Source organism: Scatophagus argus, chromosome 2 (assembly GCF_020382885.2).
Source record: "Scatophagus argus isolate fScaArg1 chromosome 2, fScaArg1.pri, whole genome shotgun sequence".
In the NCBI taxonomy this organism is placed as follows: Eukaryota; Metazoa; Chordata; class Actinopteri; family Scatophagidae; genus Scatophagus; species Scatophagus argus.
This window is the reverse complement of record NC_058494.1, coordinates 21,977,467-22,001,250: the sequence shown is the minus strand read 5'-3', so window position 1 is coordinate 22,001,250 and position 23,784 is coordinate 21,977,467. Positions and strand designations below refer to the sequence as shown.

Genomic DNA, 23,784 nt, shown 5'->3' with positions numbered 1-23,784 from the left:
TATACTGCCACCTACTGTAAGGGAGTGTTTATAACGTAATCAGGCCAGGATCAGATCCATGACTTGCTCCGTTTTAGGACAGAAAAGACACTATCATTTATCAATGACTTTTGCCTGACTGCGAGAGAATTTGTAATACCTTTCCTGCAACGTATGAAGGGACAGGCAACGATATTTTCTCCACTCTCACTCTAAATGGTAATATTCACCTTCCAGATCCTGGTAAATTGTGAGCTAACTTAGCAAGCGCAATTTTGAACTACCTGACGAAAACAGTATGCTAAACTACTGCATGTATCCTTAACATTAGCTCATGTTAATGCTGGTTAGCCGTGACAGTTTGTTAACCCAAGCGGAGTGTTATAACTAGGTTAACCTAATGCACTGCCGAAGATTAGCTTTGCTAACCTCAACATGAACTGTGATGGCTGTTTGCTTCAACTTTCATCGAGACATTTAAAGTTAGCTCAGTGGTGAGCAGCTGTTACCAAGCTAGGTAGCATTAGAGAGCTTCCGCTTCAAGCTCGGCAATTTTTCGTTAAACGTTAGAATAAGAGTTTGTGTTTTTGTTCGACGCAGGTAGCGCTAAATATCGTGGTACTCGATCAACAGTGGATCGAAGTCATGTTAACCAGTGGGCAAGCTGGAGCAGATCGGGGTTATTGTATGTTGCCATGACGATTGTGCAACGGAACGAGGTCACGAATGTTCAGCTAGGAGGGTCCACAAAGAAGGAGGCTGCACACACTCACATGTTAAACGTTTGTTTAAGCTAACTGCAAGAGTCGTGAAGTTATTGGTTATCGCGGCACTTTCTTCGTGCGGGAAGCAGTGACAGAAAGCTCGCGCTAACTCGCTGCGTGGTGGAGGGAATGGCTCATTGTTTTCCCCCGGGAATCCGAGCGGGTTACACACACAATAACCATCGGCAGATAGTTTAGCGTCAACAGACAGGTCACAATAGAGAGCCTGCACGACAGCCATACGGTCAACGTACTGCTCGAGCTAACGTCCACTGAATGTAACGCTAACGGCTGTTGGTAAGAAATGACGCACTTGATGCCTTCACGTAAGTTAACATTAACTGCTGAGGAATAACAGTTGGGCTCAAAAACCCGTTTCTGTTCCTGGTACTACGGCAACAGTGCCGTTAATAGTCATATCGATTTGTGACTTGTGGTGAGCAGTGCTTTCTTATTAATAGCTACGTCAACGACTGTTAAGTAACCAATTTAATAAGTGTAATTACAGTTAAATGTCAACTTCGGTGTAGTTTTTAGACACAAACATAGGGCTGACGTTAACTTACAGTGACTGTATAAACGTGAATTCAGGTTAACTAGCTTGTTAATATCACTTTACCTCTTTGTTGTGAATTTCAGCAAGCACTTAGCAACCAGTTTCCCTAACTGTAAAATGTTTTTTTTGTGTGTGTTCCTGTAATGTTTTTAATACAGACGTATATAACAGATTCTGTGTGGTAATCAGTATGCATTTTGTTGTGAATCCTAGTAAGCAGTAAATACGTGACATGGCAACTGGAGGCACCCCTTTTGATGACAGTGCAGAAGAGCTGCACAACTGGACTGTAACCAATAGCAGCCTGGAAGATAGACTCAACAACATGGTGAGGGATAGGCATAACATTATGGAATACAAAAGTTTCTTTTTTTCACTTCCACATAATGTTAACATTGGAAGGGAACACTACCCCAATTCTTCCCCAACTTTCCCAACACTATTTACCTGTGTTATACACCTATTTTCATCATAATTTTGTAATTGAAACTGTACAATACGCATTGTTTTATACAATGTATTGCACTCTCTTATCACTGTTGTTTTCTATTAATACCGTCCTGATAAAATCAAACAAACGTAATAAGGGAGTGACAGTGTTTTGCTGTTGATTAGGACTGGGGTGTACAGCAGAAGAAAGCTAACCGATCTTCAGAGAAGAACAAGAAGAAGCTGTCCGCGGCGGTGGTGGAGAGCCGCCTCACTAACGATATTTCGCCAGAGTCCACCCCTGGGGCCGGTCGCAGGAGAGCACGGACTCCCCATTCCTTTCCCCACATTAAATACTCTACCCAGATGTCTGTTCCAGACCAGGCTGAGCTGGACAAGCTACGTCAGAGAATCAATTTCACAGATTTGGATGAGGTAAAAATCAACTGTACTCCATCAAGAATTCTTTTTGTTTAGTGTGATCAATATGTTGTTTTTATTTCATATCTCAATAATATGAAGATAGTTTTTCGAGCAGCATACTAGTAGTTATATGAATGTGTGGGTAGTAGTTCAGCCAGGGACAGATATCACAATGAGCAGATGGTATGCCAATATTAACATTCTATGACAAGACCTTGTACTTAAAAGGAATGAACCATCCACAACGGAGTACATTTTTCTTTGCATTTCAAGTAAATTGAGAACATATAACCATTTAGCTATTTTACTAGCGCCTGTTGTGGGATGTCATGGAGATGGAATAAAAGTTTTAAGGATCGCCATACTGTCAAACGACAAAAGTTCTTCTTCAGTGATAAAATGCCTCTGCATTGCTGTAATGCATTGGCAGAGAGTAGAGGAAGTGTTAGGGGAATATTTTTCATAGTTTGATACAGAGTTGTTTGGCTGACCTTGTTCTGCTGTAGATCTGATGGTGGCAGAATGCCAGAGCCCATATGTAAATATGCACTTGTCTAAGGTATGGTAGACAAAGGTGTGAGAGAGGATTTAGTATCAGTGTAGCAGGGGCATTGTTTTTACAATGCTAATAAATTATGCTTATGCTTACATGCTTGTTGCCCAATTAGCCATAGCAGTGTTTTCAGCTTCGTGCATGGGACGTCAAAAAATATTTCAAAACAGTTTAAAAACCTATGCAATTTATTAAACAAGCTGTAGAGCTTTGAAGCAGAAAATGGAGAGTTAAAAACCAGTAAAAAACAGTATCTTAGATTTTTAAAGAAGATATTCACTATCTTGACTCTTGATTGTATATTACAAATATATATCTTCTCTTCTTACACAGAGGAGCATTGGCAGTGACTCCCAGGGTCGTGTCACAGCTGCCAACAACCAGCGCCAGTTAGCTGGAGAAAACAAAAAGCCCTACAACTTCCTACCTCTGCATGTAAACACTAACAAAAGCAAGGAGCTGCTCCCTCCCTCCTCTTCTGCCCCAGCCACACCAGCTATCACCAAGGAAACTAAGAAGCAGAGCCCAGGACTGAGGGAAACATCAACCCCTTTGGTTCCTGCCAAGGATACTCCAAGGCTCAGCCGTGGAAGCACTGAGAGAGGGCCCTTAGCACACAGACAGTATGGGAGAGGAGAGCCAAGAATAGACAGCAGCCAGGTAACATTTTGTTTTGTTGTTGCTAAGGTTTAGTCAGCTCTTATTATTGTATAACTTCCTTCTTTTTCTCTTGTTGGGAAGTTTTTATTGCGCTTAAACGGGTTGTTGTCAAATCAAGTAATGATATATTGGCATGTACAAAAGAGACAATTTGAAGACGTCACTTGGGGCCCAGGCCCAATTTTTTGTAAAGACAAGTTTTCCCTGTCTAACCAAATGTTAAAGGTGCAGTCAGTGAGGTTTGCCTCTTTATGAACATTTTTAGAAGCCATGTGAAACTTCAGTAACATAAACAGATGTTTTCTTTCACAAAAAGAGGAAAAAAAAATGTTATTAATTAATATTTAAATAGGTTTATTTTCATTTTTACACAAGACATTGTCTATGTATCAGTGCACAGGATGAAAGTGAGGGAGAGTTGGTGCAGCAGAAACTAGGCTGTATTTAGGGCAATTTATAAATATGCCACCCTTGGTGCCCAGTGAGTATTCAGCCCAACCCCCTTTCTGCCCTTATTTCGCCCAGTCGGAGCTGTCGCTACAGATGATTACTCACCTTTCCTTACATCTTTCTCTGTTTTCTTTTCATTTACTTTTCTTAAACCCTCACTTACACACCACCCACCTCTCTTTGTGTTGTCTTAGGTGGTGAGTAAACTGGTACAGATCCGGGAGTACATCAGTAAGGCCAGCTCCATGCGGGATGACCTGGTGGAGAAGAATGATGTACCGGCAAATGTGGAGCGTCTCTCCCATCTCATCGACCACCTCAAGGAGCAGGAGAAGTCCTACTTACGTTTCCTGCAGAAAATGCTGGTCAGTCTCTCATTTGCTTCTCCTTTAACTATTTCAGAATTAATCTAGTTGTTTGATTTTGGTATGATCTCAGACAAACTATACCATTTGAGTAAAATGTGATGTCGTATTTTCACGGTCCTTTCTCATGTGGCAATAAAATTAGTATTCTGCCTTGCATTGCTGTGTTATGACTTTGTTGTGTCTGTGGTGACATTTTGCCTTGAGTATTTCTGTGACATATATATAGTACTATGCAAGGAACATTTATAAATTTGCACAAATTTCTTCAGCTCTTGTGTGCAGGCATTCCCCTATAAGGAGCATTTGGGACAGCAGATTGCTTTGAACAAAAATCATGCAGTTCAGTTCAGTTAATTTATAATTGATTCATTGGCTGTTCCTTTTATATCTATAGACACAGGAAAATGAGGAGGATGATGCAGGCACCCTGGACTCTGCAGTGGGCTCAGGTTCATTGGCAGAGAGCACTTCTCTTAACACTGAGGTCCGCTTTTCAGATGCCTCAAATGCAATGGTGTGTATGTTTGTGTATCAGTGCTATTGTTTGCCTTTAAATTCTGACACAAGAAAATATTAAGATATAAGCCTTTCTGAGCACTGTCGCTGTTTTTCGTAATGTGGGTGTAAATTTTGTAGGGAGGTAGACCGGAAACAGTGCGAGCTGAGCAGAAGGAAGAGTTGGAGAACCTGCGTAAGCAACATGAGCTGCTGAAGAAGATGCAGGAGCAGCAGGAGCAGCTCAGGGCCTTGCAGGGCCGACAGGAAGCACTAATGGCCATGCAGGACAGTGCAGAACAGGCTCTTGCTGTGATTGAAGACACTGGTGAGATGCACACTAACACGTTTAGAGGCAGACTTACTATGAAGTGCAGAAAAGTTGTTTGTGTAGAGAGGAATCTTTCTTAATGATGGCGTAATTGCATGAACTAATAATATCATGGAGGGGATATTTCTGAATCAGTTATTTCTAATAAATATTGAAACATTTTCTTCCATCTGAATTCATCATCATATTTGATGATAAATGAGATCAGTTTTGTATGTTTAAATCCTTTGACATTCATTGTTCTCATTAGTTGTCACCGAAACGACGGGCAGCGTTTCAGGCCTGAGCATCACATCAGAACTGAATGATGAGTTGAATGATTTGATCCAGCGGTTCCACAACCAGCTACATGACTCTCAGGTAGAGTAGAATTTGCAGTTTTCTTTAAGCATTATGTCATCTAAAAACATTCCATACATTGAACTGTTGCATTTTTAAAAAATATTTATTAATAATCACCATATCAGTATCATTATCTCAAGATTTTTATTTCAATTTGCTGAAGAGACTGTAATCCAGTCTACCTCTCATTTGACAAGCAGTGTCAACTTCTTCAAAATTTTGTTTTATCAGCAAATGTGTCTTAACTGTTTATAGCTAATTTATGGTTCAAGTTTTTCGTTATTTATACCTTGTAGACTAAAGCAGTGCCAGACAACCGTCGTCAGGCAGAGAGCCTTTCCCTCTCTAGAGAGGTGTGCTGGTCTAGGACTCCCCAGGCTGTTGGTCCACCTCAACATAGGCCTCTCCTCCACTCTGCCTCTGGTCCCCACACTGGCCTAGACATGGGGGCAACAGCTGCCAGTGCCAAACTCACTAAGCTCCAAGAGCTCCAAGACAAAAAACAAACCATGGACAAGATCCTGCAGGAGCTGCATTCACTTAGAGACCAGACACTCAATAATAACTCATGTAAGGGTCTTTCTCAGACTTATTTTTTTAATCGTTGCACTGATTCTGTGTCTTCTTTTCGATAAAATTATTTGTATTTGAACTGCATGTGGTTCCCTTCAGGTCGTGGCTTGTCAACACAGTGCAGCCTGAGCGTGGGAGGATCTTCTGATTGTCCATTTGCTCTCTGCTCTAATGGGGCTTCGGCTTCCACTTCCTTTCATCCTTCACTCACGCAGCACCAGGACAGCTCCAATTCCACAGACAAGCTCAGGTACATACAAAACCCACAACTTCAAGCAGCTGAATGGGCAGGTCACATATCAGCAGAAGGTTGTGTAGAGTGGGTGTGGTGTAATATAGGGAGGTGTACTGACAAAAGCCACAAAACCTTTTGTTGTCCTCTTGTCGGAGAGTTTCAGCCTTTGCTTCAGTTTTCTTGAACAAGGTCATCAGCCACCACCTTTTATAGGGGTGCTTTTCTGTAGGCGATTCTGTGCTTTGTGCTGCAGTAGAGGAGGGAATTATGAAGACATTTTCCTGGCGTCTCACATAACCTTTTAATTATTAAGCCTAGTGTGCATTTGCAGTTCACCTGCACAGTTGTTCTTTTCTACCCTGCAGGAAGCTAAAAGAGGTCCACAAGCGTTTGAATGAGCTGCGGGAACTGGTTCAGTACTACGAACAGACTTCTGATATGATGGTCGATGCTGTCAATGAGAACGTGAAAGATGATGATGATGAGGAAGAGGAGGAGGAAGATGAGACAGAAGACGGTTCTATGTTTGAGGCCATGTTTGACTCTGAGCAGGAGAACCGCCAACCTGTAACCAACATCAGGTGTGTTTCTTGTTATACATAGGTATTTAGATGGACTTTAACTCTTAGTAATAAATCGGGAGATTTATTATTATACTAGAACTGCAACAATTGGTCAGTTTGTCAATTGAAAGACTTGGCAACTACCAATCAAGTAATTATTTTAATAATCATTCTTAGTGTAAGTCAGTTTTCAAGTGGAATATTACCAAACCTTGTGATGGTTTTAACTTCTCAAAGGTGAGATTTGCTGCTTTTCTGGTCTCACATCATGTTAATTTGAATACTTTAGACTGTTGTTTTTGCAGAAAAAGATATAGTTGCAGATTCAGCTTGTGTTGAAAGTATACTGAAACACTGCTAATGGAGGGGGAAGGTTTATTGTTGCTGGACTCAAGTTAAAGTGTCATGGTGTTTAGCACATGGTATGTGTGTTCTACTACTGGCTTTGTGATGTATCCATAACAGTCGCTGCACTTCATCCCTTTAGAAACCCACAGCGCCGTGGGAACTGGGCGGACTTGAACAGCCTGACCAACGGGCGCAGCGTCAGGGGTGGTGCCACAAACAATCGTGATGGCAGACTCAACACTGAGTGTGAGATCAACAACCGGTCAGCAGCCAACCTCCGCAGCCTCAACATCCCGTCAGCCATAGGTATACTCTCATACTTCTTCAGATCCATCCATCAGGGTAGTCATTGTGTATTACTGCATTTTTCAATTAGTAGCATTAATGTAATTTAAAGTAGTGAAAATTGAAATGACATAATATCAGTCTGAGTCTGTTTACCTGAATCTAAAACATATGCCTTTACATTTTTTCTTATTTAGAGTGCCAGTACAATAGGGACACCCCCTTTAATGAAGTGAAGGATGACGATGAGGATGAAGATGGTCTGGATAATGATGAAGGTGCACAGGCTGTGGCTGCCAGTGAGGCATCGGGGTCTAGTCGAAGAAGCAGCCTGGGGAACGATGGAAGCTTTGTCCAGAAGGTTCATCGGCAGTCAGCGAAGCAGAAATTCCGGCAGCTTCAGGAGCTGGTGGCTATGGTTCAGGTGAGGAAGATGACATAATAATAGATTCAACAGGGGAACACAGGTCTAAATTCTTCATTGTCAGAATGAAAAGAAATCTCATTTAAAGTTTTGTCATTAAACCTGACATGTATATTGTTGGCCTGACTGCTGTGAATAAGGGAAAGGAAAAACACTTAAAAACAAATAATGAGTCATTGACTGCAACGTCCGCAAAAGTTATTCTATAACAGCAGTAAAGTTAAAGTAGTGTTCCTGTTTTGTTAAAAAAAATAAATACACGTTTTCTGGTATAGAAACGCTGGCCAAATGTTAAGCTGAACGTGGAGTAAATTGTGTCTTTCTGTCTGCACCCAGAGTGACGACACTGATGGCACAACAGCTAATGAGGATGAAGTTTTACACCAACAGCCAAATAATACCAGAGCTACTGTGGCTGGTTCACTGGCGTCTGGATCTAAACAGAATCCCAGAGAACTCTGTCTCTCCAGCAAAGCCAGGTATACTATGTAATCAGTCTTTAAAAACTGTATGCCGGTCAGCACAGATGTCCCAAAACATTACTTTTATTGTATAAATGTTTGATTTTTGTGTGTGCATTGATATGCATTCATTTGCATCGCATCAAAACTCATCTGGTCTCAGGGAGAAGCTGTATGAGGAGAAGCTGCGCCAGCAGAAACAGGAGCTGAAGCAGCTCCATGAAGAGCGTCAGAGGCTCATTGAAATCCAAGGCAAGATCCAGGACCTGCAGTGGGCCTGCCCTGACCTTCAGGTATTTTACACACACACACACACACACACACATACACACAAAACCATAAACTACAACCTCCAAAGTATGCATGAAGTTAAGTTTCAGCCAAAAGAGAATCAACAAAAACTGAACATTATAACCTTCATAAAGGCATAATTTATTACACAGCTGTTGTATCAGGCTGCATTAGCTTTAGCCATGTGTATTTAATAAGCTGACAGTATTTACCCTTTTAACTTTGTGGTGTCCTTTATAGTCATCTGTGTCCAGCACCGTGAGTCAGCAGGGCTTACTGAGGAAGGTTCCAGCTGCAGCAGTTTCCACTCCAGTCCAGGCCTCCTCTTCCTCTGGACCCAAAACTAACTCATCTGTTCTTAAAGCCACTGCTCCAGAAGCAGCTACATCTTCAGTCACTGACAATGAGGTAATGGGCTCCACCTTGCATGCACAAAGGCTTTTGGCTTCTTTTCTACAAAGGTCAAAATGAAAATTGTACATTCGGTACAGAATGGTGCAGGTAACAGTTGTGTTCCCCTCTGTTTTTGCACTGTCAGCAGCTTTGGTCAGAGATGCGGCGCCACCAGATTTTGCGGGAAGAACTGCGGCAGCGTCGAAAGCATCTGGAATCCTTGATGGCTGAACACCAGAGGCGTAGTGGTGTCAGTGACTCTCCACAGCGGACTGATGACCAAGAAGGCCTTGCTACACCTTCACAGCCTATCAGTCGAGATGAAAGGTCAGAGACATAGAGGCCTGCCTCACTAAGGTCCAAGATATATGTAAACTATTAGTTATTTTACGTATTTTATTAGTAAAATAGAAGGTGTACGTGAAATGCAGAACCAACAACATGAGCTCTTCTGCCTTTCTTAAGCAAATTGGGAGAGCTTTTGTGATTGGATGGCAGTTAATTCCTGTTGTGTTTTTTTCTGCATAACACAAGAATAAAACTAGTTATTATTCCATCCCATTTTATTAGGACAATGGCCACATGGGGTTCCACTCCCTGCCACCTTGACGACGATGATGATGATGATGATGATGAGGATGAATATCACTCCGAGATGGGTGCAGAGGAGGAAGAGCAGCGGGAAGAGTGTGCAGAGAGCAGCTCTGATGATGATATTCACATCTACTCTTCCAGCAGGAACCAGTGCTCCTATAGTAACAGGAAGAATCATGGAAGGTCAGATTGACTGAAGGGAGAATGAACTGTATTGGATAGTTAATAGCTACAGTCTTTTTTTAATAATGTGTTTTTTGTGTCTTTAGCAACCTGAAGCCTCCCCCAGCCTTTTCAGGTGAAGGAAATGGAAATCCACCTCTTCATAACAAGACTAAGGCCAAGCAGCAGTCCACAAGTTTGAACCAGTCTGCAAACCAGCATGGATGTACACGACGGCAGGAGAACTTGTGCTGGGCCTCTGAGCTCTCCTTCACTGAGGGCTCGTGTCACTGGCACGAACAGGTCAGCCAGCTGCAGAGACAGCTGGACTTCAGCACCAGCATGTGTCAGACTCTTCTGCAGGACCAGCAGGTTGGTGCACTGAACAAATACATGCACATAAACGGAGACTGACCTTTATAACGGCTTAATTTGAAAATGTAGTGCAATTGTCGGTGTGGTCAGAATCTGAATTCCTTTATTTATCCCTGAAGGGAAATTCTTGTTCTTACAGACATTGCACATGCAGTATTCCTGACCAAAATAGCTCATAGCTTTCTGTCCAGTCTTTGTTTAGATTTTACATTGTCTTCTTGAACATTGTCAATTTTCCTCTTTCACTTTCTCCCACAGACGCTCTCTTATATGTTGCAAACCCTGCTGACAGGTCAGTACAGCATGTTACCCAACAACCTGTCCTCACCACAGGTCCACCTGGTCATGCACCAGCTCAACCAGTGTTACACTCAGCTGGCTTGGCAGCAGAATAACGTACAAAGGTAAAAAGAGTAGTATGCAATAGGACCACATTTTAGTTCTATCAACTAGTTGATCTTTTTAAATTGTGTATTATCTGTCATAACTTTCCTTCAGATTAAAGCAGGTCCTGAATGACCTCCTTCGCCAACAACAGCATCAGCAGCAGACTTCGTCCTCAACAACAGGTTGGCAGACACAGAAGCAGGGCTCATGCCAGGAATCCAGCTCCGGTCCCTCAGCCTCTCCTGGTGTTTTCCTCCCCTTCTCCTCTACCCTGCATCCTTCAGCCAACAACATGTCAACCGCATCCCCATTCCCTCCCGGTATGACTTGCATAATTATTAATTTTTGAGCTTCATTTTCACATAATATATGTAGATAAGGCTGTGCACTAAAGGCAACATCAAAGTATCAAAGTGATTCTCAAAAGTCAAGGTTTACTGTGATTTTATTTTAGTTGTTGGTTGTAATGTGATGGATATTGCCTAAAACCCTCTTAGCTCTTCTAAAATCAGTAAAAGTGCAGTCATTGCATTTATGAAGATTGTGGCAATGCCTCATCAAATAAGAAATTCCAAGAAAGTGCAAGAAATTCAATATATAAAAAAAAATCTCCATGTATTTGATAAAAATATCTGTATAAAAATAGAAAATGTGGGAAATGTTTTTCTCTTCTTCTGGTTCTCATATACTGCCTAAATAATGTTGTTGTCATTACTGGTATGAGAGCTCGTTATTTAAGTAGTGCATTTGAATTTGAAGCAAGTGAGTATTTTAGTGACTCAGTTGTACAGTGAAAAACTCATTATTGAATAGATTTTTTTAGACCATTAGACTTTGAAATGAATTATTTTTTCTTTCTTTCACTCTGCAGGCTTTAACTTATATCCACTGTTCCCTGCTCCCATGGGTGACTTCCCTCAGGGTGCAGCAGGTCAGGCAACCCCTGACCTCCATAAGCAGCAGTTAGACCCCAACACTTCGATAAAAACGGAGTACATGAGTTTCCCTCCTCCACTGCAGCGCTCTCCTCTCAACACCGCGACAGAGAGAGGGTATGTTCATTACTTTTGCCTGAAAAAGATGTTCATATTTGTGTGAACATCACTGTTAATTTATTTATTGTCTACGTGACCCTTTTAGGCAGACAGGCTGGCTGAAAGCTTCCTACGCAAACAACGCTGTCCAGCATCACCAATCTAAAACGGAGTCTCAAGAGTCTCCCTCCTTCTCCCCCACTTTTGTCAACTGTCACTCCAGACATCAAGAATTTGACAGGGCATCACAAGAAAGCTTCAGCAGCATACCTGATCCCGTTGATCCCACAACCGTCACAAAGACTTTTAAGGCTGGGCGAAAGGCCTCTGCGCAAGCCAACCTGGCCTCCCGAAGCAAGACACCCAATACTAAAAGTCGCCGCAAGAGGGGCAAAGGGCACAACAAGAACAATGAAGGTATCAAAATAGTCTTGAATCCCCAGTATTATTTGATGTAGCCAAATTATCAAAGACTCACTGAGGAAAATCTCACTGAATTCCTGAGCTAATATGTTCCTTTTAAATTGTGTTGTCCTCAGGCCATGAGAGTGACAGTGTTAGCAGCACTGCAGACTTTGCCCAGGAGAGGGCGCCCCTGTCTCGTCAAAAGGATCAGAATAAGAGTCTGTTGGACAAGCTGACTCAAGAGAAACTTGACAGCAAAACTAAGCTGGGGAACAAAAGAAATGACCTTTCCTCTGGTACGAGTCAAACTACTTGTAGTCAAGGTTATGCTCCCACCTCACCCCTCTTGTATCTACGTTCTTTTTTTTGGTTTCTTTTTTGTATACATGTAATATCTGCATTGGGCTTATTGTATGTTTTTCTTTCCTGTAATTATAACTGCTTGTCCTTCTGTTATAATTTTAATTCACATTTCTTTGCACATTTGTCATTTGGGGTTAATTTACGTTTTTTGTTACTTTAATTTATCTTACTCACAGCCTATGCTTGGAGAACACCCTTCCTCTCTAACAGAATTGCATGCACAGAAGCACCAGGTAAACTCACAAATCCAAATCCATCATTTTGTTCTTATGTCACCTAACATCCCATGCATGGTCTGTTTTTGCCGTAACCTAAACTAAAGCTGCTACAGGCAGACTGTTTTTTTTTTTCCTTTTTTTTCTTTTTTTTTTTTTTTTAACTAATGGATGAAATTATGTTAGCATCCACCCAAATCTCATACTATCAGATGTTGAACCTGTAGATGCAAGCAGCGACTTCTCACTGTTCGAGGCACTGAGGGAGACCATCTACTCTGAGGTGGCTACTTTGATATCCCAGAATGAATCCCGTCCTCATTTTCTCATCGAGCTCTTCCATGAGCTTCAGCTGCTCAACACAGACTATTTGCGGCAGAGAGCATTGTATTCCCTACAGGTAAGAAGTGTAAACACATGTAGGTGCTTACTGACAGTCTGTGTTCAACTGCTGTTGGGATCCAGTATGGAAATGTCATTTATGTCGGGCTCAGATTACAGGATATGCAGGCTGATACCCCTGGTGTGTTCTTATTCACTTTCTAGGTCAGAAGGGTTACAGAATATCTGTTCCAGGGACCAGTTACAAATAACATTACAGTGTCTAAAATTATTTCCAAACACAATTTAGAGCTGTTTAGATCATTCTAAACCTTCATATTTGGTAGTGTCTGAACAAATGTCTGCTTTCTGGTAAGACCAGACCTGCAGGAGAGACAATTTTAGGAGCTATAAAGGGACTTCTGAAATGGCAGTCCTAAGGATGTTGGAGACTGTGGGTCTCCTCCTACATTCTACTTTGTTCAGTCATTTTGTGTTAATGCGTTTATCTTCTAATGGATTGTATTGTTTAAAGTATTTGTCATCTTTTTTGTTAAAATATAATAATTCAGTATTACATGGTTCGGCTTTGGCAACAATGCAACATTAACATTAATGCCAGTGAAGATTATTTGAATTTGAGTGAGAGGTAGATGCATCTGTGCAAGAGAGAAGTTTGTCAAAATATTCGAACTCCTGTAATCTGAGCCTGACCTCGGATACAAATGCCCTTGAGAACTTTGCATGATTATATTAGTCTCTCGCTGTGTTTCTGCCAGGACATAGTGACCAAGCACCTGGCAGAGAAGAGTGCAGCCGAGGACCAGTTACCCCCTCTTGGTTCTGTGGCGTGGGCTGCAGGCTCTCAGTCTGAACTCACACCCAGTGAGAGTCTGGCTACCAGTGATGCAGTAAGAAGCACATTATTGCTTCCCAGCATGGCATTCTCACATATTTTTGGTCTTTGTACCAGCCCTGAAGCCTTTCTTGCTATCCCTTTTTTCATCCTGTCATCATGGCCCCACTTCTTTTTTTTTATTATTTTTACATGCTTCCTCTTCTACATTTCAATACATCTTTCATTAGTTTCTCAGCCTTGTCTCCTTTCATCCTTCCCTGCCTTGTCTCTTTTAATCCATCCATGTCTCTCTTTATTCTCTGATTTTAATTTTCCTTCCACCCATCTTCATTGTCTTTGAATTTAACTTGACAGCAAGACTTCAGAAGCCTGTCTGTTTAAAAAAAAAAAAAAAAAAGAAAAAAAGTGACCCTCATCTGTCCATGACTCTTTTGCCAGATCAGACATATGCTCTTTGTTCTAGGCCAAGGTCCCCAGAGTTATGCTAATTGGAAGCCAGGCCTTTTGTCTGTCCAAATAATGCCTTTGTTCAAGAATGATGGATGAAATGTCTGATTTTTCTAGTTGGGAGAAGCCACCATTGTTGTTGTTTATAGAACATGCTGGAAATGTCTCTCCCATCTGAATTCTTTAGGGAGATGTTAGGCTGTGGATATGTGATGAATCATCCATTCTTTTCTAAGCCAAATGATTGGGATTTAAACCTTTTTGGTTTAGGAAAGATCAGATATATTCTGTCAGTGCCTCATAACAGAATCTTTACCTGTTTCAGGAGGTGGTGGAGAAAAACTTAAGGCTCACACAGGACACGATGAAGAAGAGGGATGATGCAGAATCTGCGGACAATGACAGCACCATGTCAACTTCCTCCAACCTGGAACCATTTGCTAATGATGACCTGGGTATAGTTTTAGATGTACAATCCATTTACTTCTGAAAAAGAAGAAGCTGATCTTTGTGAAACTTTTACCTAAATGAAACCTTTTCCACATCTGAAGTGCTTTGCTTATTGCTTTTATCAAATTGAGGTGTAGCCCCTTTCCCACTTTTCCCAGCAAGACTACTCTAGTCTTGTCTTGGTAAACTGACCAGGTCTCACCTCAGGATCAATACTGTGTGACCAATCTAAAGAATGTGAGCTTTCAGAAATGAGCCATTAAATTAAAATTAACTTTTACATTTTGTGAACTTTGGTGACACATATTAGGATTGAGGCTGGCATTCTTGGCGTGATCCTGGAGTGTAAACCTGGTTACAGTTGTGTTAATATCCAGTAAAGGTTTCTCTCTCTTGCTTCATTTATTATGAACTTTTTGGATCTTTTCTTCACTACCCTGCTCTCCTTTCTTTGCTGTTCTCATAGGCAACACGGTGATTCATTTAGACAAAGCTCTGGCCAGGATTAGGGAGTATGAGCGCATGAAGCTTAAAGCTGAGTTTAACCCTTGCAATGCCAGCGCTGCAGGTACAGGTGGCTCTGAAGTCTCAAATGCTGAACATCCTTCTGCTAACCCTGCTGACCAAGTGGAAGGTACAGAATTCATTGAAGGCTGCATGAGTACACCATGTGCAAAGACCTGTTGCAACACAGTAATTACTTTTCACTTTGCTGCTTAGTTTTGCAGAACTGTTGAGTAGGATGATGTTATTTGTGTTTGTCTGTGAGCAGGAGGTGCAGCTGGTGACGTGCGCTGCCCTCAGATTGACACCCAGCAGCTGGATCGCCAGATCAAAGCCATCATGACAGAAGTCATTCCTTTCCTAAAGGTACGAAAAGCAGCACATGGAGCTGTTGGATGGATAGTTATTAGCTTTGTACCAGCAGAGAATGTGCTGAAGTTGAAAAAAGATGAATTCCTTATACACTTACGAAACTATTCAAAAAAGTGTGCTTGTTAGAAATTAATTGTTAAAAATTTTAAGGCTGAAATTGAATGTCCGCATTGGGTTCACCACTGTGATTGTGAACAGCTGTTGAGGAGTTGAATAACTCTGTCATGTTGTGTAATGTTTTCTTTTATCAGGAGAACATGGATGAGGTGTGTTCCCTCCAGCTGCTGACATCTGTGCGCCGCATGGTTCTTACTCTAACCCAGCAGAATGATGAAAGCAAAGAGTTCGTCCGCTTTTTCCACAGGCAGCTGGGAGGCATACTGCAGGTATGACGAGAGCCAGCACCGAATTCTTCAAGTTCAGGAGAGCAGATCAAGTACAGAACAGCCTCTCTGACATTCTACCATCTCCTCTCACTCCAGGACTCTCTTAGTAAATTTGTGGGCCGTACACTGAAGGACTGTGGGGAAGACCTTCTGGTGGAGATCTCAGAGATCCTCTTCAATGAGCTCGCCTTCTTTAAGCTCATGCAGGATTTAGACAACAGCAGCAGCTTCTCCTTGGCAGCCAAACAGAAAAATAAGAATAGGGCTGTGCAACCCAGTAAAGCAAAGCCGAGTCTGAAGGTTAGTTGTATTTTTCTCTTCCCACTTTATGTTTTTGGCAATGTTATAAATGTAAGAACAAAACAATCAACATTGTAGCACAAATACTTTTCTAAATGAGACTGATTTGAATCTTTGTATTCTGTTTAGGAAAATACGACCGATGTTAATGATAAATTAGTTTCTCCAGCCTACACAGATGAAGATAAGGTCAGTCTGTGTAATACTGATAATGAAATTGTCAATACCACTTAGTACACCAGTAATCTGTGTTGCTGTATTGTCTTTTCCTTTTTTTTTTTTGTCCTCAAGGACCAAGATGAGGCTGAGCAGCAAGGTGATTCTACTCTGCATGAGCTTTACCTTCAGACAGAGACAAAGAACAGCAGGAGCAGTGGAGCTTCGGAGGTCGAAGAGGAAGACGAGGATGAAGGGAATGAACAAGCAATACCTCTGTCAATCAGTAAGCGAAAATCATTTTTGGAAGGGTCCCTAATGATATAGTGAAGAAACCTCTTCCAAAAGGAACCCAAAGTACATTGTAATCTGTGGTTTTACTTCTCCCTCCCTCTCACATCCATTCTGGTGTGTTTGTCCTGAACATGTAAGGACAACTCGTGCTTTGAAAGTCTGATGCTTCATCACTCCTGCTGAATGCTAAATGCCATAAAAAAAATCAGCTCAAGACTTTGATCATGTGGTAATCCATCATTGTTAATGAAAAGTGGCCTGTGATGTTCTTTCCCAAGTTAAATATGACCTGCAGATTCTTGCATGTCGTTTTACCTTCAGGTCTTTCCAAAGCTGAGACTCAGGCCCTGACAAACTACGGCAGTGGAGAGGATGAGAATGAGGAGGAGGAAATGGAGGAGTTTGAAGCTGGACCTGTTGATGTGCAAACATCCCTGCAGGCGTCTGCTGATGGACAGGTGGAGCGGGAGGTCAGCGTTACAGTAAGTCACCCATGAACAGCCGTAATGGAGATTTTTCAGCATATTTTTTCTTGGTCTGACCTGTTTAACTGTGTCATGAAACAGGAGACAGCACTCAGCGAAAGCCAGGAAGCCAAAACTGAACAGATTTCAGAGAATAATGATGGTGAGGCTTTTGTTGTTCCCGTAATTTCATTTTACAATATTATGTTGAATAATGAATAATAAATAAAAACTTCAGTGTCTGTTACTCCATCATCTTTCATTGCTTACTGTTTTTTTTTTTTCCTTTTGTTTTGCAGCAATCAACAAGTCAGTCAGGACTGTGGACTCCACTGTAGAGGAGCCTGACATAGCAGATTGCCAGAGTCCTGAGGAGGAGAGTAAAGCTGGGGAAGCTGCTGCCTCAGAAGGAAGCTCTGCAGCCTCTCGCGGTCACGATGTCCCCAAGGAGTCGATCACCACGAGCAGCCCTGACACTGACTCACCCGTCATGATCAGTGTAGATGTAAGTCCAAGGCTGAAGATATCAGTTCAGTAAAAAATGTGCTCAGGATATTGATCCAATTATTTGTTTGCTTTTTTTTTTTAGCAGAAATCTTTTTTTTTCTGGATTTACTCACTAGTGAAACACTGAAGACTTTGCCCTTCCTTGGTGCTGTTGTGTACTGACTTTATCAATACTATTGATGCAGGAGATGGGCTCGGGTAACACAAGTCAGAAGTCTGATGAGGAAGACTTTGTGAAGGTGGATGACTTGCCACTGCAGCTTACAGTCATGTGTGAGGTGTGTAACAGCTAACACGTTAAATATTCACGTTTATATTTAACGATAGTTAAAGGGGAGTCGAGGTATAAAATCCCAGTGAAAACATCTAATCGTATACTGATGTGCTCTAACGTAAGGAGGAACTACAAAAGAGAATCGTGGAGGAGCAGCAGAATAACAACCTGTCTGCAGAAATCCTCAATGGGAACACTGAATCGCTGACCGGGCTGGTGGGAAATGCACACGCACTGAAGGAACCAGGTATGGATTGCAGTCCTCAGGTAGTCTTACAGTGCTGTTTGTGGAGTTGCCAAATACAAAGTCTGCTGTTACCATGTTTACTTCAGCGCTGGAATGAGCTGCTGTTTTTGTTTAGACATCAGCTATAAGTCCGACCCTTTTAGAGTTCATTATGTGTTTTATCTTTTCAGACACTGTCGGTGCCCAGAGTGTGTGAAGATTTGGACCGATGTCTCAGATTTACTGTTTTTAGCAACACTATGCTCACACCCTTAATCTGCTTGATTCTTTATCTGCTAGTTTCAAGGCGCAAAGGCTCATGATGTTGGTTACAAGTTAGCTGTGACTCTGTTACACAACAGATAAAAATCTGCACATATTCAACACTTAGTTTATTTTATTCCTGAATGTTTAAAGTGATTTATTGGAATTGTGGGGAGGGGTTGGTCTAATGCTGCTGATTACCAACAGTTAAGCCTTTGTTTGAATCTACTGTACTGAAACTCCTCTTTGGATTCACCTTAATCTCTTTCTTGGTTTTGGGATCAGTTTGACATGAGTTGTGATGTTTTTTTTTTATGTTTTATTTGTCTCTGCCCAGCCTTATTGCTGTACAGCTTGTCTGTGCTTGATTCATAATTATAAAGAGATTACAGTAGGATGGAGGTTCAGCTGTAGCTTGGCTGACTTCAGCGCTTTGTTTCTCCAGCTTGAACACTTTTTCTTTATATCAGAGCTCAAAGCTCAGACTTGACTTTTATCCCTTCAGATGCATCTTTATATAACTGTTTTGTTCTGTTAATCTTCATTGATTTCCATGTAATTAAAATGTTGACTACAGTAATAAGTTTTAAATAATAAAATGCTGGAAAATGTTTGTGTCAACTGGTTTTGTACATCATGTACTTAACACTGAGAGCCTTGTTAATGCTGACTATTTGTCCAGTGTGTCTTATCTAAAAATCTGCGCTTAATGTAGTTTGTCGCTGCACAATACGAAATAGGAGCTGATTAATGTGTTAATAAACTGATCTGCAACCTTTTCAGTCAGGGATTGAGTCACTTTTCAAACAAAAATGCCAAATATCTTCTGGACATTTAAAACCTCACCTTGTCCTCTAGGAAACTGGCGAGCATTACCACTGATACTACTACCACCATTATGTAGACAAAATTATTTATGATTTAGCCTCAGATGAGGAATTTAAACCAACTTACTTCAAAAGCTCACAAGGTAGAAATAGAACAAGTAGAACCTCAAAAGTATGGGAATCCTTTTATTAGCAATCGTTAAAAATAAGAAAATGGTCACCTAGACGGTACATTTAATAGTATCTTTATGTTAAATGGTCAATCGAGTCAGTACCTGTAACTGTTGTCAACAGCTAAATAAAAAGAAAACAGGCTGAGCGGGGCCAGAAGGTGAGTGTGGGCTGGAGATTTTAAATGAATTAACTTGGATACAAGCATTCATCTCAGGTGTCCCTCGTATCCCTGCACTGAGCTCCACTGATAGACTCATCTTGTAAATAATACATACATAATTACAGTAATTACATAATTACAGCAAAAAACAAACAAAACAAAACGCACAAATGTCAAAATGATGTCGAGACAAACTTTGGTTCACGTGATTGGTCGCTTGTGCAAACATTTAACGGAACAGCTTCAACTGCTGTCACGAGGTGAGACGAGCTCGTCTCTATCGCGGTTTGTTTAGTGGGTTCAGGGTTCAGTGGCTGAACTGTTACCAGGGCATGCAGGGGTTTGGGCAGTCGCGGATATACGTCTCCAGTTTTCCCTCAGACACTTGCATCAGTGTCGTGTATGTCGTCAACTGTGATACAAACGCAGTGAGATGAAGTTATTCACACTGAAGCCTTAATTAAGAAATACAAACGTCGTTACGAGACTCACCTTGTTTAGCACTGGCTTGGTTGAGAGGACATCATACAAGGTCTTCAGTGAGATGTTCTTTTAAAAAAAAAAAAAAAAAAAAGTAAGATTTGTACTTCAGACCTAAAAGTCATATGACCAACCTTTAACTTGTAGTCCTTGCAGTATTTTCCTGACCATACACTGTATTTTTACAGTGTGATGTTAGCAGTTTTACTTAACTAAAGGATCTGAATAACCATCTCCACTACTGTTAGAACAAGAGGTAGAAACAGCAATAACAACAATAATGATAATAATAATACATGATCCTGCTCATAGTAAACTAAAAATCATATGACTGAGCTTTAACCACAGAGTCACAGAGACAGAAAATTGTCCAGGTTTGTACAGGAAGTGTGTGCATTTTCAGTACTCACTTTCTGTGTGGTCTGGTTCATACATTTCATGCCAGGAGTTCTGCGATCATCCAGGAACAAAGGCTCCTTCCAGTGATCGTAGTTTGTCTCCAGGACGTACCACCGGCCCAGCTTCAGGTCAATCCTGAAATACGGTAATTAAATAAAAACCTCAACATGCAGCTACGTTAAGCAACCGGTTTGTGAAAGAGTTAAAAAAAAAAATCAGGTGACCTCAAACCAAAGCGGTCATCAGTTCCTTGTTGAGCATGTGGTGTTTCACAAGAAAAAATGCGTCATTGTGCCTTTTCAGACTGGCACATGAGACTACACACCAGTGTTACACACATAAAGGTCACAATCAGGTGCAAGTCAAGGTAAATCAAAGCTACATTATTTTGTATTTTTGTAGGTTATATTGTAAAATTAAACCCATAGATGTCTCTATATTCAGGAATGCAAACATACTGCACTGCTGAGCTCCAGAACTTACTCCAAGATGTCAATACTGAGCAGTCTGGACCTGGTGATGATGCAGCCCTGGCCTGTGCGGTTTCCTCCGAGGATGAAGTAGGCCGGAGCCAGCAGCTTGGTCTGAGCCAGGCGAGTTTTGGCTTCCTCATAGCTGGTGAGAATGGGACAAGACTCATTTATTGAGACAGAGACATCATCACTTAACACTGAGAGGAAGTTCAGTTATTATGCACCACAAATCAGGAATAAACTGCATTTTAATTACCTTTTGTTTTTCTTTTTATACATTGTCTCAATACTGTTTTACATGCAAGCATTTGAATTTTTTGTACTATGCAAAATGCTATCAAGATAAACTTTCAAGTTTTTTTGAATAGCATTTTATTTTTCAGGACGCTAAAAAGGAACCTTATGGAGCAAATTGCATCGTCTAACCCTTATATCTTGATGCTGAACACATTTCCTTCTCCTGCCTGTCACAAGTAATACACGAACTTACAGCGAGGTCGGTGGCCAAAAACTCCACACTGTACCTTTAAATATCAAAGAGAAATACCTGTGGGCATTTTCCAGGACAGAGCGGGTGAGAAAGCTCATCCACATCCCATCTCTCTTCCCCAAGATCCACTCCAGGATTCCTGCATGTGAACGGATTCGGAAGATGAAAAGTTGTCACAAAACAGAGACCTCCCTTCTGAATGCCTGTGGATACTGTACTGAGCAAAACACCGTTCACACGCACCGATGTATCCTCCATCGAGGCTGAAGCGTTCGTTCATAGTCAGAGTGAATATGTGCTGAGAAAAAAAAGAAAGACAGTAGAATCATGTATTTAATCTCCCTTGTAAGAAATATACACAACTCAGCAGCTGTCATTGATTTTAAATCATGTTTCATGTTGACTGAATCTTCAGTTGTTATACTAAATGACTCACAGGTTTGATGCCAGTCAGCATGCCAACATATCCAGCAAAGTTTGTAGACTTGAAGACGGTCTGGTTATTTCTCTTGAAGTCGAGGTTGACCACGAGAGGCTTCAGCTTCTCACTAATGATCCATGACTTGTTTTTCACATCCCAGCTGCGAACAAGGACCAGTGCGTCTCATGAGATGTTATTTTACCAGATGGGAGTCAAGACTATCAAGCCTAAACTTTGGAGGTGATTCTTACCCCATAAATAATCCAAAATCCAGATTTCTTCCATGAATGAGGTTGCCTGCGAGAGCACAAAGTTCGAAAAAGCAATTCAGATGAAGCATTATTTTAAAGTTAATTAATCAGCCCTATCTTGGATGATGACTCACCCTTATCGTCTTCTGCAACAACTGACGTGCACACAGTGAACACCTCATAGAAGATGTTGAACAAGACGACTTCGCCTACATTACACGTACGTGTACATAAAAAAAAAAACAAGGTGGAGGTCAATGGGACATTTGTAAAAACGGTTACTAAACACGGAGCGGAGAACATTTTGGTTTTCTCACCAAGAGGGGCCCCTGAGACAGCTGCAATTCCTTTGATTTCATCACCAAAAGGGTCTGGGAGTGTGTCCACCATCAGTGGCTGCAGAACATAAAACACACAGAAATCACAAAGCACTCTGGTGACAGTAAAAAGACGTCGATTATTGTGAGGAAAAATGACACTCACCAGCGTAATGTCGACCAGCTCTATCAGCCTCCCGCTGGGCACAAAGGCATCGGCCAAGTCTTTGATGGCCTGAATCATGCTGATCAACTTAAAAAAAAAAACAAAGAGATCATGAGTTAAAAAAAACAAACAAAAGAAGACTAGTTTAAAGCACATGACAGCATTCTCACTTCTGTTTTTTTGGCGGTAATCACGGAGGTCCATCTCTTGCTGGGCGGCAAGTCGAGGTCCACCGTGTACCAACTGACAGCTCCACTGAACCTGGTTAGGAAGGACAAGCTGCACAACTACTGAAGCACAGTGATAACATCCTCTTCAGTATATCACTGATTAGACATGATTTTTATTGTTCTCTTTTGAATTGGCGTGTTAACCTTTGTTGAAATTCAGCTTGTAATTCTGACCAGTAAATCCCTGATTAATCTCCACTCAAAAGATTTTTTTGTTTTTTTTTTAAATAAAGTAAATTTATTGCCAACAATTTAGATTTTCATTCCTTCATCAAACACAAAAAAAAATTCCTGGCTTCTCAGTATCTCAGATGTGCAGAATTTATACTTTTCTGTTTTGTTTAAAAGCATTTTAAAGCATCTTTGAGGTTTTGACTAATAGTCAAAGAACAACTGACTTTTATACATCTTAAATTGTTTGATAATTTATAGCCTGATCAATTAAAGCATAAATAATCAAGAGGCTGATTTAGTTAAGTAAACAAATGGTGCAGCCCTGGTACAGCTGTTTAAAAATTACCTTCATTGCACCAGTGTGCTTATAAAAGATATGTTGCCTTCAAGTACTATTTGGAAATGTACATTTTAGGCAACAGGAAAAAGAAACACTGATGTAGCTTGCAGCCGACAGATTGCAACTTGTGTGTTTCCATTATTAAGGTTTACGAGGAGCAAGCGAAGGTAGCAGAGTTCAGTTACAAAACATATCAATGACTTACATAGCTAACCAGCTAGACAACTTTGCGTAACTGACAAGTCTCACTTAGTTTCTCTCTTTGACGATTACTAGACTCATGTTACTTACGTGGGACCCTTTGGTGGATACATTTCGGTCCGACAGTCTTCTGTGAACTGTAAATAAATGCATGAATGTAGGTCAACCTGGTCAGACCACACTGGACAACAGACTTTGTCTCAACAACAGCACAATGATTAGACGTGAAAGTTGCTTACCGGCGGTACAAACTGTGTCGATGCGACGGTAAATAAAGCCGCTAAAATGAGAAAAACGCAGTGACCCATGTTTGGAAGACTTCACCTATACCGCCCCTCGCCGTGAATCGGTGTTTTTAAAATGAAGTTTACTGCGGAAGTTGTTTCTGTTTATCTCGTG

At 41.2% G+C, this 23,784-nt stretch overlaps 2 protein-coding genes across 10 annotated transcripts; one reads left to right on the top strand and one right to left on the bottom strand.

Moving 5' to 3' along the window:
* The first annotated feature begins 37 nt into the window (after nucleotides 1-37).
* pcm1 (pericentriolar material 1) lies at nucleotides 38-19,576 on the top strand. Of its 9 annotated transcripts, none has more exons than XM_046418539.1 (40): nucleotides 38-198; nucleotides 1,513-1,627; nucleotides 1,915-2,163; nucleotides 3,038-3,364; nucleotides 4,009-4,179; nucleotides 4,577-4,696; nucleotides 4,819-5,005; nucleotides 5,259-5,368; nucleotides 5,647-5,920; nucleotides 6,023-6,173; nucleotides 6,524-6,739; nucleotides 7,209-7,375; nucleotides 7,552-7,778; nucleotides 8,115-8,257; nucleotides 8,403-8,532; nucleotides 8,771-8,938; nucleotides 9,072-9,250; nucleotides 9,494-9,700; nucleotides 9,787-10,051; nucleotides 10,313-10,458; nucleotides 10,553-10,761; nucleotides 11,313-11,493; nucleotides 11,582-11,892; nucleotides 12,015-12,176; nucleotides 12,420-12,476; nucleotides 12,671-12,858; nucleotides 13,559-13,690; nucleotides 14,411-14,540; nucleotides 15,002-15,169; nucleotides 15,308-15,405; nucleotides 15,663-15,797; nucleotides 15,894-16,097; nucleotides 16,227-16,286; nucleotides 16,389-16,539; nucleotides 16,869-17,029; nucleotides 17,114-17,174; nucleotides 17,311-17,516; nucleotides 17,704-17,796; nucleotides 17,916-18,039; nucleotides 18,210-19,576. In XM_046418539.1, exons 2-40 carry the CDS (start codon nucleotides 1,532-1,534, stop codon nucleotides 18,233-18,235), a joined length of 6,390 nt encoding a protein of 2,129 aa, XP_046274495.1. In that variant the 5' UTR covers nucleotides 38-198; nucleotides 1,513-1,531; the 3' UTR covers nucleotides 18,236-19,576. The 9 variants fall into 9 exon arrangements, with proteins under 9 accessions (XP_046274495.1, XP_046274463.1, XP_046274507.1 ...); XM_046418507.1 differs by having other exon boundaries at nucleotides 9,069-9,250; XM_046418567.1 differs by having other exon boundaries at nucleotides 39-198; nucleotides 12,686-12,858.
* On the bottom strand, nucleotides 19,283-23,782 carry asah1b (N-acylsphingosine amidohydrolase (acid ceramidase) 1b). The gene is made up of 14 exons (XM_046370536.1): nucleotides 23,625-23,782; nucleotides 23,476-23,522; nucleotides 22,611-22,701; nucleotides 22,441-22,527; nucleotides 22,275-22,353; nucleotides 22,092-22,166; nucleotides 21,958-22,003; nucleotides 21,722-21,866; nucleotides 21,529-21,583; nucleotides 21,343-21,424; nucleotides 20,806-20,937; nucleotides 20,334-20,457; nucleotides 19,936-19,992; nucleotides 19,283-19,855 (listed from the first exon to the last, which is right to left on the bottom strand). The coding sequence occupies exons 1-14, from the start codon at nucleotides 23,691-23,693 to the stop codon at nucleotides 19,766-19,768; spliced, it is 1,179 nt and encodes a 392-aa protein (XP_046226492.1). The 5' UTR covers nucleotides 23,694-23,782; the 3' UTR covers nucleotides 19,283-19,765.
* Nucleotides 23,783-23,784: the final 2 nt, after the last annotated feature.

Excerpts from the sequence above, each read along its gene's own strand:
- asah1b (XM_046370536.1), bottom strand. The coding sequence starts at position 23,693 with ATGGGTCACTGCGTTTTTCTCATTTTAGCGGCTTTATTTACCGTCGCA. Across the intron at positions 21,425-21,528 it reads CCTCGATGGAGGATACATCG|GAATCCTGGAGTGGATCTTG; the intron begins GTGCGTGTGAAC and ends GTTCACATGCAG. Across the intron at positions 19,993-20,333 it reads TGAACCAGACCACACAGAAA|AACATCTCACTGAAGACCTT; the intron begins GTGAGTACTGAA and ends TTTTTTTAAAAG.
- pcm1 (XM_046418507.1), top strand. The coding sequence starts at position 1,532 with ATGGCAACTGGAGGCACCCCTTTTGATGACAGTGCAGAAGAGCTGCAC. Across the intron at positions 1,628-1,914 it reads AAGATAGACTCAACAACATG|GACTGGGGTGTACAGCAGAA; the intron begins GTGAGGGATAGG and ends GCTGTTGATTAG. Across the intron at positions 11,893-12,014 it reads GCACAACAAGAACAATGAAG|GCCATGAGAGTGACAGTGTT; the intron begins GTATCAAAATAG and ends TGTTGTCCTCAG.